This window comes from Anopheles stephensi, chromosome 2, assembly GCF_013141755.1.
Source record: "Anopheles stephensi strain Indian chromosome 2, UCI_ANSTEP_V1.0, whole genome shotgun sequence".
Taxonomy (NCBI): domain Eukaryota; kingdom Metazoa; phylum Arthropoda; class Insecta; order Diptera; family Culicidae; genus Anopheles; species Anopheles stephensi.
Genome location: NC_050202.1, coordinates 92,120,316 through 92,133,310, shown reverse-complemented (window position 1 = coordinate 92,133,310; position 12,995 = coordinate 92,120,316). Strand labels below are relative to the sequence as shown.

Here is a 12,995-nt window from a genome sequence, read left to right as displayed (position 1 = left end):
AACCATGAATTTCCACTAGGGTAACTGTACCAGTTTTCGGCATGTTAGTGTAGCTGATCAGAAAAAAATGCAATTACAATTATTAAACTATATAATTTTGATTGAAGGTGGTACTATTTTGCGAAGCGTAAACAATCAATGTTAGTACCAAACAGATGTGGTATTTTTCATTTTTGAGATTGCAAAATGGACAATCGAATCGAATCGAATTTTCGAGGCATTTAAATGTCGAATCTTCTGGGTTTGTTTCAGTGATACGCAGCCTCCTTTCAAGACATTGGAGATGGTTAGGCCACTGTGTTGTTGCGGGTGTATTATGTGGACGCCGAGGTTGTTGCCGCCTGACCGAGCGTTCTAACGGCAGATGCCCTGAGAAAAAAAAACAATTATAATCACCATTTGAAAATTCGAGGCCCTATTATTGGGCCTGTTTGATGACTATGATACCACTTCCAATGCCAAACAATAAACTAAAGGAACAATTTTTCCACTTTCAGCACTGAACTTCTCCAGTTCTAGTATAACACACTTAATTACACACTACATGTTTTGGTATGATCGGTGAATGAAATAATGTACATGAAAAATCGTTTACTTGATGCTTGATGATTGTCCTACGATGATTAAACTCGAATATATTGTAAGCTCTAATGACTATTACATTGCTACGATTGGCATCCATTGATACATAAACAATATAGTAACCATAGTGCCATAGTAAAAATAGTGCCTGCATATCAACTCCAATCAATGATCGAAACATACTTGAGAAAAAATTATGCTGATGATGATGATGAAGCCAAGAAAGATAGTCACACATGTTGAATATTCTTCAAGCAATTTTTTTGAAATGACATAAAATTGGTCCAAAGATGTTTGTGGTTTGACCCCCGAAGGCAGTCGACGGTCAAATTAATCGCCTACGGACCGCAATGTGACTGATTTTGCGCTCCGGGCCTATCTGCAACTTGTAAGCGCTGCACATCCATTAAACCCTCTCTTTTCCTTTGATTTGTCTCTCGTTGATGCAAATGCATCCCAGCCAAGCCCTTCCCTCCTTCCGCGGCAACATCCAACCCTCCCCAACCAAGAGCATATGTTCTAATTACGTTCAAATTTCGTCCGCAAATCGCTGAAATACCGCTCCACTTTATCAAAACTGTCTTCTGCGCGATATCAAGCGCATTTTTATCGCATAAATTCAACCATAACCCGGAAATGGTGGCTCTGTGCAGCGTTTTCCCTTGTCGAAAGTATCCAACTGTGCGTTATATCCACCCGATAGCCGGAGAGCGCGAGTAAAGTCCGTTAGAAGAGAGAGCGTCGTTTCAGATTCCGGTGTGTTCCTGTCGGTTGTATAAAACAGAAAATTGTGCGGCGGTTCCATTCAAACCGAATCTGTTTGGAAAGCGTCCTAGTCAGCTGCGCCAAGCGGAATCCCGTACAAACGTGAATCTATTCCATTTCTTGTGTGTGAAGTGTTAACCAAGGCATTTATTCAAGATGGTAAGTAACCAGTGTGGAATTTGGGAAAACGGAGAGTGAGGGAATTAAAATTGCGTGAGGGTAAAAGTTTTGTCTGTAAACCGAATAGCATTAGGTCGCTGTGCGGAAAAGGGCTTCCCATAACCTCATTTCGTGGTACTGCTTCCACGTCATCGTGTTTCTGGCTTGCCGGCTATTTTCGGCAGTCAGACACGTTCATTAACATGAATTACGGTTAATTAGTAAGAATCTTCCGTGAGGGGTACGCATTTTTGGTTGATTGAGGTTAGAATTTTCGAAACTTCCTACCCCCCACAAACTCATCACCGTAGGAGACACGGAAAAGGGCGTTGGTTGGAATCGATCGCCGTTGATGAGTCATACTATTTTTACCGCATTGCGATGCCATCTTGGATTGTAATAACGGGGAACGAAAGCAACGCTAGCAGGAAAAGAAGGCGATGACGGATTGTGCGCATGGAAATGAAGGAAAATTGAGGTCATGTGGAAGAAAAGGGACAGATTACATTTTCGCCTCACTGGGCAAAAGGTGCATATGCCCAAACTTTGGCATTTTCTACCTTTAATCAGTCGAGGCAACAGCGACAAGTCCTTTGAATCATTTGGCATACTGGCACGTTCAATGGCCATCATGTGTTGGAGAGGGATGAACATTAGATAATCGATCGATCGACGAGCTTTTCCAAGCATCTGTCCGCGTACTAATGCGATGAAACGTGTTTGGTCTTTCTTCCCCGCAGCGTGAATGTATCTCCGTGCACGTCGGACAGGCCGGTGTCCAGATCGGAAACGCCTGCTGGGAGCTGTACTGTCTCGAGCATGGCATCCAACCGGACGGTCAGATGCCGTCGGACAAGACCATTGGCGGAGGTGACGACTCGTTCAACACCTTCTTCTCCGAGACCGGTGCCGGCAAGCACGTGCCCCGTGCCGTGTTCGTCGATCTGGAACCGACCGTCGTTGATGAGGTGCGCACCGGTACGTACCGCCAGCTGTTCCACCCGGAACAGTTGATCACCGGCAAGGAGGATGCGGCCAACAACTACGCTCGTGGCCACTACACCATCGGAAAGGAAATCGTGGACGTTGTGCTGGACCGCATCCGTAAGCTGGCCGATCAGTGCACGGGCCTGCAGGGCTTCCTGATCTTCCACTCGTTCGGCGGCGGTACCGGATCCGGTTTCACCTCCCTGCTGATGGAGCGCCTGTCGGTGGACTACGGCAAGAAGTCGAAGCTCGAGTTCGCCATCTACCCGGCCCCGCAGGTGTCGACGGCCGTCGTCGAGCCGTACAACTCCATCCTGACCACCCACACCACCCTGGAGCATTCCGACTGCGCGTTCATGGTCGACAACGAAGCCATCTACGACATCTGCCGTCGCAACCTGGACATCGAGCGCCCGACCTACACGAATCTCAACCGACTGATCGGCCAGATCGTGTCGTCCATCACGGCTTCGCTCCGCTTCGACGGTGCCCTCAACGTGGATCTGACCGAGTTCCAGACCAATCTGGTGCCGTACCCGCGTATCCACTTCCCGCTGGTCACGTACGCGCCGGTCATCTCGGCCGAGAAGGCGTACCACGAGCAGCTGTCGGTGGCCGAAATCACCAACGCTTGCTTCGAGCCGGCCAACCAGATGGTCAAGTGCGACCCGCGCCACGGCAAGTACATGGCGTGTTGCATGCTGTACCGTGGCGACGTGGTGCCGAAGGACGTGAACGCGGCCATCGCCACCATCAAGACGAAGCGCACGATCCAGTTCGTGGACTGGTGTCCGACCGGCTTCAAGGTGGGCATCAACTACCAGCCCCCGACCGTCGTGCCGGGCGGTGATCTGGCCAAGGTGCAGCGTGCCGTGTGCATGTTGTCCAACACCACGGCCATCGCCGAGGCCTGGGCCCGCCTGGACCACAAGTTCGATCTGATGTACGCCAAGCGTGCCTTCGTGCACTGGTACGTCGGTGAGGGTATGGAGGAAGGTGAGTTCTCCGAGGCCCGTGAAGATTTGGCCGCCCTCGAGAAGGATTACGAGGAGGTCGGTATGGACTCCGGTGAGGGAGAAGGCGAAGGTGCTGAAGAGTACTAAGCGCCGAATGCTTCTCCAGCAGTGGGGACCCCACAGCATCAGCATCAGCAACAACAGCAACAACAAGAAGAAGCAAGCATCAGGCCAATATAAGATTGGTGAGATGTGTCGCTTCTTCCATTAAAAAATGAAGAATTGATTGAATAAATTATTTCTGTACAAGAAATCTAACGTGCGTTGAATTTTGGGAAGGGAAGGTACTGCAATCCATGATGACATTTGGTGTATATTGGAGAGTTTATCATCTCAGTTCGTTAGCAACTTGCCCTCTGTAGAACTGCGCAATGACATCATCTTGGCCACGTTGCCCACACGTGACTTGCGACTCTTATGGTCGCCTCTTATGGTGTGCCGCATGAAGAGTCTCGATGGGAATGAAAAACAATTCTTTAAAAGGCAATGTTTTCGCTCTCCAGTTAACGACACGCTCAGCAACCCACTGATCGTCGCCAACGCGATTACACTGAAAGTGAAAAGACCATGGCACAGACGGCGCTCGAGTGGTGGGCGCTGTTGATCGCATGAAACTTGTTTGGAGCCGCCGCCATCCCACGCTCTGTCTCTCGTTAACCTGTTTAACCATATTTGTACCAGCATGCCGTCATCGACCGAACCAAGAGAAGTGGTCAATAGGAGGGCAAGAGTCATATTACCGCCAACCCACCAAATTGCCTTCAACGGAAATAATTTGTGGCGTGAGTCGTCTGGTCGATGAAGTCACCAACGGTGAACCTAACGCACTTCCGGACGCTTCGAAACCGAACAATCGGCACAGTCTTGGGAGTGCAGCTACAATCGAACCACCAGATGCCAGATGCCAGAGACTTCGACCACAATCTAGCATTCCATTAGCTCGTCCAAGGAGACTGTCCAATGTTGCTAGTCCAAGTTGGGCCTATCCAATGAACCTCTGCCAGCCCTGATGTGCCACTGATTATCCGGATTAGTGTTTTGGTCGCCGTATCAAAACCAAGCCGAAACGTCTCATTCAATTGGTTTTTATTCACTCAATCCGCACATTGCCATTACACCGTCCTTTTGTATTAAATGGCCCACCCTTTTGCACCCTCTTGTCTACAGAGAAATCTACGAAACAATGCTGAGCCAATGTTAGAAATGACCCGTGCCGATCGCTTAGTCATTTTTGTATTAATGTTTAATTCGCTCGGCCACCGAGTCGGCCTACGGAGTCGATTGATGAAAGACAAAAGTTGGTACATTCTACTGGACATATAATTGAGATCGCTTCACACGCTGTTTGGAGGTAAAAGAAGGAAACATATTCACCTTCACGCATTCTTGCTGTCCTCGAACGGATCGATGATGCAGGATGCTCACGGAAGGGTGAGCTTCATCAGACTAAGCCTAAGAGAACCGTAACCTTACCGACTAGCCTGTATGTACATTTCTTAGCGCAGTAAAAAAGGAACGACAATACTTTCACACAAACAAGGGTGTGTTTGAACAGAACTTTGAAATTGGCCCTTATCACCCTATTACCTCGCAGCAAGGCACCCATCCTACTTCCTAGTTCTATGCTTATCGGTTGTTAGTGGATCTGTTGAGCACGCCGTTTAACGCTGAGGAGAAGCAAATGCTTACAGTCGCTGTTAGGTATCTACATTACAGAACCGCCTGGATCTCTCAATTTCATCCTTGACTCGTGCGCTTCTTGCGCCGCAAATGCTTTCGATAGCCCTTTCCGTACCATCCCGGTTTCACCCTCGGTTTGTGTGCAGCGCCATTAGTGCCATTCGTATTGCCGCCGACTCCGGAACTGGAACCATCAGCGGAAATAACGCTTGCCTCACACTTGGGACGTTTGGACACTCTCACTTCCGTCTCCTTCGATTGGTCCTCCTCTGCCAGCGGACGACGCTTTTGGTCCTGCGCGTCGTGTGCTACATTCTCGGAGGAGTTCGCTTCACCGCCGCCACCACCACCACACGGTACCTGCGATGTTGATGCGAGGGAACCGGGTTCGTCAGCTCCCGTGGCAACGACGTCTGGCTGAGCTTTCTCATTTTCCCCATCGGAGTGGTCACAGCATTCGCACACGACCACCCTGCCCCGGCGGAACGATTTGACGGCGAAATCCGCCGGCTGGGGAGGATAGAACTGGCAGCTGTACTGGGCGTAGTTCTCGAAGCAGAACTTGCACTCGATTTCTAGCGGCTGTTGCTGCGGTTCCAGCTTGATCGGTGAGCCACAGCCCCAAAGATTGACGTCCGGTGGTGGCGGATGGATAATGCTGTGCAGTCCGGAGTAGGCGTAGTTTACGTCATACCATTGGGGCAGCGCGTTGGGCGTGCTGCTGGCCTGCTGCTGATGCTGCTGCTGCTGCTGGATCGCGGTCTTGTAGTACGTGAGGATGCGTTTGTACTTTTCCTGTTGCGACATTACTGCAAAATGAAACGGATAACAGCGCATAAATTACAATTATACAATTTGGGGCGGTCCGGTGGTCGAGGCGATAATGGCGCCGGTCTTCACACGGCAGGACCGGGGTTCACATCCCATCCAGAAGACCGCCTCCCCGTACGCAGGGCTGACTGCTTTGCTACGGGTGAAAACCAAGTCACAGAAAGCCAGAAATGTGGCAGGCCGAGACCTCTCGAGGATGTAGTGCCAAGGAAGAAGAAGAAGATGGGGCCATCGGGAGAGGACTCCTTTAGCGGAATGGAAAGCCTTAGCATCACTTAAACCTTCCCATGGACTGGCCAGTTTTCTCCTCATTCAAGCGCTACCGAGGATCGACCATCCCCGAGAATCGCAGCTGGAAGCTTCGGGGAAGAGCTTCTAAAAGTCTAAAAGTCCAGATTCCCCAGATTCCCGACCGAGCAAAGCATTCTGTCGAAAACAGCCAGTCCGAGTGCAAGAGACGGAAGAAAAACTTTAACCCATAAGTGTTTACTTGGAGGATTACCTGTCGAGGTTTATCATGCAACTGTTTTCCAAAAAGACACGCTCAAACAACACTCGATGGACTGGGTTTTTGTGGAACAATCTTATTTAGCCAACAAAGCTTAAGCCTTGGCGAGTGATGCGAAACGAAAACAAGCGTTTGGTTTTGCTGCTGACAAAATGCCTAAAAGATGATAAAGTAGGTGCTTTTTGTCCCCTTCTCTACCGACCAAATGGCGCTGGAATTTGAGCGATTGCAAACGAAAGAGCGGATGACACTCGTAGATGTTTCTGGATCCTGGCATACGCTGACGACACAGACATCATTGGTTTGAGGCTGTCCAATGTAGCAGAAGCCTACCAAAGGATCTAGCGAGCGGCACTAAACCCTGGGGTTGGAGATTAATGAGGTGAGAACCAAAAGGATGGCTGGCCCCATCAGCGGCCCTGCTCCGAAAATTATACCTATCTGAGGGCTCTAAAGTCAGCACCGACAACAACATTGGTTCGACTGCCAACCATCACTCTCTACAACCTCGAGCAGTCTTGGCTTACCACGGTTCTGGCTTTCCGTGAATGGGTTGTACCCTTAGCTGGAGAGTCAGTCCTGCCCGTACTGGGTTTCAAACCACGGTCCTGTCGTGTAAAGACCGCTAAAACATCTATCAGACCAAGTCTTACATGCTTACAGCTGGAAATGGAAACAACTTACTTGCGCTTGAGCTTGAGGTTCCTAGCGTTGAGACGAACGGGGCAGGGAAGTACGCTACTGGAGCAGCAATCGTGAATAATCGGTTGGTGGCCGGCAATGTCGTCGACGCGGTGGTGGCGGCTGCCGTTGCCAGTTGCTCACCGTGTTTTGGCATCTTCTCTTGGCAGCCGCTCGTCGAGGGCTTCGCACACGCCGCCGTCTCTGGCGGTTCATCGTTGGGACGCTTCTTCTTCTTCTCCGGATGTTTAATGTTCAGAAACTCGGGCTTTCGTCGAATGCGAAAGCTGCGTGACCGGCCCGCACCGTAACCACCTTCCCCCGTCAGTTCATCGCTTTCGTTCGCTCCGTCGAGCGATTGGCTAGATCGGTTGCTTCCTCTTGCTCGCGACTCCCGGGGCGATTGATCGATCGTGGTGTCCGTATCGGAGTCAGTCTTTTCCGGCGTCACCGGCTGGTGCTTGTGCAGCCGGGCCGACTCGAGACGCTTGGAGCGTCGTTTTTTCAAACTCATGCCATCCTCCTCGTCGGTCTGTTCATCCGACTCGAGCCGAAAGGACTTGGCCGGTGTCGTTGGTGTTGTGGCCGTGGGAGAGCTATCTGCCGGTTGGCTAGTACTACCGCTTGGAGTCGCTGGATGTTTGGGAGGACTGGTCAGCAGGAGTAAGTTCGTCCCCAGGCCGGTGTGAAAACCGCCGAACAGGTTCGGCAGCCTCGCTTGCGTGCTCATGAAGCTGCCGTTCTTTAGCATGTAGGCCGCCACACTGGCACTCGCCGACAGACCGGCCTGGCCTGGTAGTGGGATGAATGAGGAAGCTACCGAGGATGGAGTAGCGTTTTGTGGGGCCACCGTCAGTGTGCTGCCGATGCAGTGCATTGGCGGAGTGAGAAGAAATGCCGATGGCCGATGTATCGGTTTGCAGGGCGGCGTCTGCGAGCTTCTTGGTGTCGTCGTGGAAAGATCGAGCGTTTGAAATCGGGACGAGGCTTGCGTTGGTGTTGCATCTTGCTGCTGCTGCTGTTCGAGGTTATCATCCTCATCAGTCTTTTCGTGTTTAGGTTCATTTGCTGCCGGCGGCGGACTGCTGCCAGGTTTGGCCAGTTTTGCAACCACGTGTGTGGGAAGCTGATATTTGACCGGAGCTATCAACTTTAATGCCGGCGGGCAGTTATCCGTGAACCTCGGTGCAGCTTCGTACAGCTCGAACAGGGCACTATTGCTAAGCACAACCTTGACCATGTTCTGGTGGCGTGTGCGCTTGCTGGGAAGCGATGAGTGTGGGCCGCAATTTGAATCTGCGTTTGGCTTTTGCGGGACATTTTGCGCGCCATCTTTCAAGACTAACTGCAACAGGTCGTCCGAAGCATTTGGGGTAGGTTTGGTAACGCCTTCTTCATGTCCCATCGTCGCTTCCCTATTTCGTTCATGCTCGGGACACTGTGATGGCAGGTTTTCATTCGAGGAGGTTTGATGTACGTTGCTACGATCATTCGGTTCAGTACTTAACGTTTCCTGCTGCCGGCTTGAAGCTGTATTCAGTTCACACGCCGGTTGATTCTTTGCTACGTCGCGATCATTGTCCGACAGGGAGCATGTGTTATCATTGCTCACCGGGGATGTTCCACCAGTGGCGATATCTTTAGTGGAACCATCCTCAGGCGATGTAACAGAATTCAATTCCTGTTCTATCTTCTCACACACTGGCGAAGTTGTAAGATTAGTTTCAAGCAGCAAGGTGACGGGTACAGTGTCGGCATCAGTCTCGCTTTGTTCTACCTCCAGAGGAACTTTCTCTTCTCGGTCACGGTCAGATTGGTTCGTTGGGAGAACATCTTCTGACTGCAATACATCGTTCGAGATCACTTCAAGTTCGTTCACGTCTCCATTCCTTTGTACAGCGGCGCAACTGTGAGGTTCATCATGGTCGTCGGCCCATGAACCTTCAACTTCACTTTTCGCTTGTGAGTCGTCATCATTGACCGTTTCATCGACGCTTCGTTCGTTGGCTGAAGTTTTTTTCGCATCATCACACGCATCGTACTTGCGCCACGATTCTTCGCTGCCCAAATCAATCTCTATCTCTTGAATTGCTTCTGCCTTTGCCATACTTGTCTCCGTTGCTTGCGTTGAACAGAATGCTACGGTTACAGCGTTTGGTTCTACTTGTGGAGACTGAGAATCGTCAGCTTCTTCTTGTGTGCTTTCCGTTACATCTGCTGGCTCTTTCACTGGTACCGGCTCTGCACAACTAATAGCTTCATCAACATTCGAATACGTTACTTCAGAAGCCTCAGAATCAGTACCGTTAAGATCCAATTTGCCGTTAACCGTTGCATCTGATGAGACCTTTCTCCGCTGACTAACTGATTCATTTACCAAATCCTTGTTGATGGTTTCAGCTTCTACCCAGGTATTTAAATTTTGTGTTTCTGGAGTCGCTCCGTTGCTTGTTTCGTGCTTGGGCAATTCGATCCGGGTGCACGGTTGGGAACATAAAGCTGACGGCTGACCCTCATGCGTGGCCATCATACTAGCAGCTTTAAGATCAAAATGGTTTGATTCTTTCATCTCATCACATTCATCGCTTTGATCTAAAGAATCTCTCATACTTTGCACTGGGTCTGGTACACGATCTTCACGAGCATTTTCAATGTTGTTGTCTGCCTTTTCCACAGAAACGCTTTTTAATTGTTCCAGAAGGGTTTCATGCGATGGTGACAACAAGCCTTGCTCTAACGTTTTATCCACTTTGCCGGTGGGCTGTTCGGTGCAGCGCTTATCATCTGCAGGAACCCTCACGTCCGTTGGTTGCTTTGTGTCCGGTTCAGGATGAAGACTAGCCTCGCCAACGCTGTGTCTTTGATCGATATCGTTTTCGGAAGATGAAGAATGTACGGAAATGCATTCTATATCATCTGTCGTTACTTCTGCTCTGCATTCCCTGGCTGGCTCAGGTCCATCACCAGGAATCGGTTGTTTCACGTCGGATATCTCTTCGGGACTTTTGCCCAGTTCCATTTCACTGTCCAATGTGTCCACAGTGTTGATTTGGTGTTCATGCTTGATCTGACCAGGCGCCAAAAGCCCGTCGCCGGTTTCCTCTCTTTTAAGCTCCCTGCTAACGGCCATTTCGTTTGAAGTATTTTCACATTTGATCGTTTCACTACCATCGTCGACAATTTCTTCGCCCTTCAAAAGAACTTCTGGCACACTTTTAATCTCTGGTAAAACTTCCTCGAAAGGTTCCACTTTCATTGCATTATTTAACACACCGGATGAACCATGAGCACTATGCGCCGATTGATGTGCATCTACCGGCCGATGTGCATTCAGCGGCACCAAACTCGGCGGATTACTTACCACGACCGGCTTTACGATCAGCTGTATCTGATTACACATTGGCGGTTTCTTCTGAGCGGCCGCATCGAGCAGACTGCTTTTGTCCGATGTACCAGCCGCCATTAACGATTGCTTGACTACGGTTACACCAGGTTGCATCAAAAGTGGTACGGGGACGTGTACTGAAATTCATAGAAACATCAACAGTTACACGAAGAAGGCATATGATGATGAAGGCGTTCACTTACAAAGCTGTTCCGTTGCAGCACTTTGGGAAGCGTTGGGTTTTTCATCAGCGGCCGAAAGCGGTTTGCTCTCCACGGAAGACGAGTTTGTCCCGGGATTGATGGTACTCAGCACTTGGCGTAGACTACCGAACAGATTCGATGCAGTGTCTATCTTTATAACGTTTACTGGAGGAGACGTTAGCGGTTTGTGATCGTCACATGAAGAGGGGCCGTTCGGTTCGTTTTTAGTTTGGCCACCGTCACTAGCGTTTAGCGAACAGGGCACCAGCGGCGGCAAATTGCAGGGCAACAGAGAACCGCGCGCTTCCGTACGTCCTGCCGAGTTTAGCAGGATACTGTAATTGTTGCTCATTTGCTGTTGTTGCGCGAGAAACAGATTGTTTAAGTATATTTGCTGAGGTGAGATGGTCGCACTGGCGGATGCGTTCGGTTCCGTTTTGATTTCTTCGTCACGTTCGTCGTTGATCGGCTCTTCCGACGATTCTTCTTTGGCGGCAGTGATTTTCTTCAACATTGGCTGCGACGCTGTGTGCTGTTCGTCGGCCAGTAGCAATGTTGCATGTGCAAATATGGGATCCTTGAGCCGATTGTACTGCGGGACCTCGATGTTCAGGTGCTCCATTACCAGCTTCATCACCTCGTCGCATTTGCCATTTATCTTGAGCGTCGACACCTTATCCTTGGGCGTCCACTGCAGATTGATGATGAAGATCTTTGGCCGCTTCTTTATCGGTCGATCCGTTGCCCACAGCCACGTATACTTGCGCAGCACCTTCAGGCTGGATCCAATGCACAGAATTAAATCAGTCTTCTCGGTATGGGGCGTTACGCCAGCCCAATTAAGTGGCCACTTCAACTGACCCCGCTCGCCAAAGTGTACGATCGTGTCGATGAGCGGTCCACCGCAGCGACGACACCGGCGATTCGTTTTGTGATAATGACGGGCGGTGAATTGTGTGGTATCGAAAAGCCTCCAATATTCGGCATTCGGTTTGCATTGCTTGCACACCTCCACGTACATGTTACCGTGCACTTCCGAGAGAGAGAATCGGGGCAATCCGGAACGCAGATGCAACCCGTCACAGTTCTGCGACAGCACGTGCTTTAGAATGCCCCTTCGGTGCAGCTCGAACAGCGCCATATGGGTGAAGGTAGGATCCGCCAGCGAAAGATCGTACTCGCCAATGTCTTTGCCTTGTTCCAGTAGCGTCCATATTCCTTGACTTCCGCGGTAGTCCGGTATTTTGGCAGAGGTGCTAATTCCGGCCCCGGTGTAGACGATCAGATGGTTTGCCTTGGCAATGGCCTGAGCTAGCTTTAAGGCTTTCCGTTCGATAACTTCGGGATCGTCTTCCGTCTCGAGTACACGTTCCTTGTACTCGACATTGCGCTTTCGGCGTTCGAGGATCTGCTTCACTACCTCCGGCTGGCTCTCCAAAAGCCGCACCTCATCGTGCGTTCGCTTGCTCTCACATTTGTTTAATACTGCTGCTATCTACAATTTTAAATGAACCAAAGGGGGGAAGAAAAAAAGATTACTCCTGATGGAAAATGCCTGCCATTCATTCGTTCGAGCGAATTGTTTACCTTCCGCCAACAGTCACGTTTTTGCTTTTTGGGACATTCTTCTTTAGGAGGTGATTTGCGCCGCCGTGTGGCACCCTGCTCCAGAATAGCCGACAGCGTTATGCCTTTCATCCGCATTTTGCATTAAGATTTTCGATGGTGCCAACTGAGACATCACATTAATTAGTTCTAATTGCAATTAGTTTGTGTACCGCGCAATGGCCAAGCTTCTTCTCCGACCACAACACACACACACACTTCAAATTGGACTATCAAATACGGTATCTTACGTTATGCGCGGCGTTCTTGGCGTATCCCCGACAGTAGTAATAAATGTTTTTACTACTGCAGAACCATTTTCTTCCAAACTCTTCCTAAATTTAGGATCCTTTTATCCCTACAAAAGCCTCGCGAGAGTGACAGCTCGCGCAAGCGAAGGGTGTTTGTAATTTTTTTTTATTATTGTTTATTTGCTTTGCTTTTGTTCGCATCTTTTCTATGCTTCCGCTTCGGATGCAGTTGAAGCCGAGTTTGCGGGACAGGAACTGGGCGATCGATCTTGAAGCCAGCTTGAGACTGTGCTGCTTGTATGGGATTTGTTTTGATTGCCTTTCAACTCTAAGTTAACCGCG

At 49.9% G+C, this 12,995-nt stretch overlaps 2 protein-coding genes across 2 annotated transcripts; one reads left to right on the top strand and one right to left on the bottom strand.

The window, feature by feature from the left end:
• The first annotated feature begins 987 nt into the window (after window positions 1-987).
• LOC118507949 (tubulin alpha-1 chain-like) lies at window positions 988-3,764 on the top strand. Its single transcript, XM_036047274.1, has 2 exons — window positions 988-1,506; window positions 2,247-3,764. Exons 1-2 carry the CDS (start codon window positions 1,504-1,506, stop codon window positions 3,594-3,596), a joined length of 1,353 nt encoding a protein of 450 aa, XP_035903167.1. The 5' UTR covers window positions 988-1,503; the 3' UTR covers window positions 3,597-3,764.
• Window positions 3,765-4,578: 814 nt separating this feature from the next.
• On the bottom strand, window positions 4,579-12,976 carry LOC118507939. The gene is made up of 5 exons (XM_036047254.1): window positions 12,654-12,976; window positions 12,385-12,529; window positions 10,798-12,292; window positions 7,213-10,731; window positions 4,579-5,998 (listed from the first exon to the last, which is right to left on the bottom strand). The coding sequence occupies exons 2-5, from the start codon at window positions 12,499-12,501 to the stop codon at window positions 5,247-5,249; spliced, it is 5,883 nt and encodes a 1,960-aa protein (XP_035903147.1). The 5' UTR covers window positions 12,502-12,529; window positions 12,654-12,976; the 3' UTR covers window positions 4,579-5,246.
• Window positions 12,977-12,995: the final 19 nt, after the last annotated feature.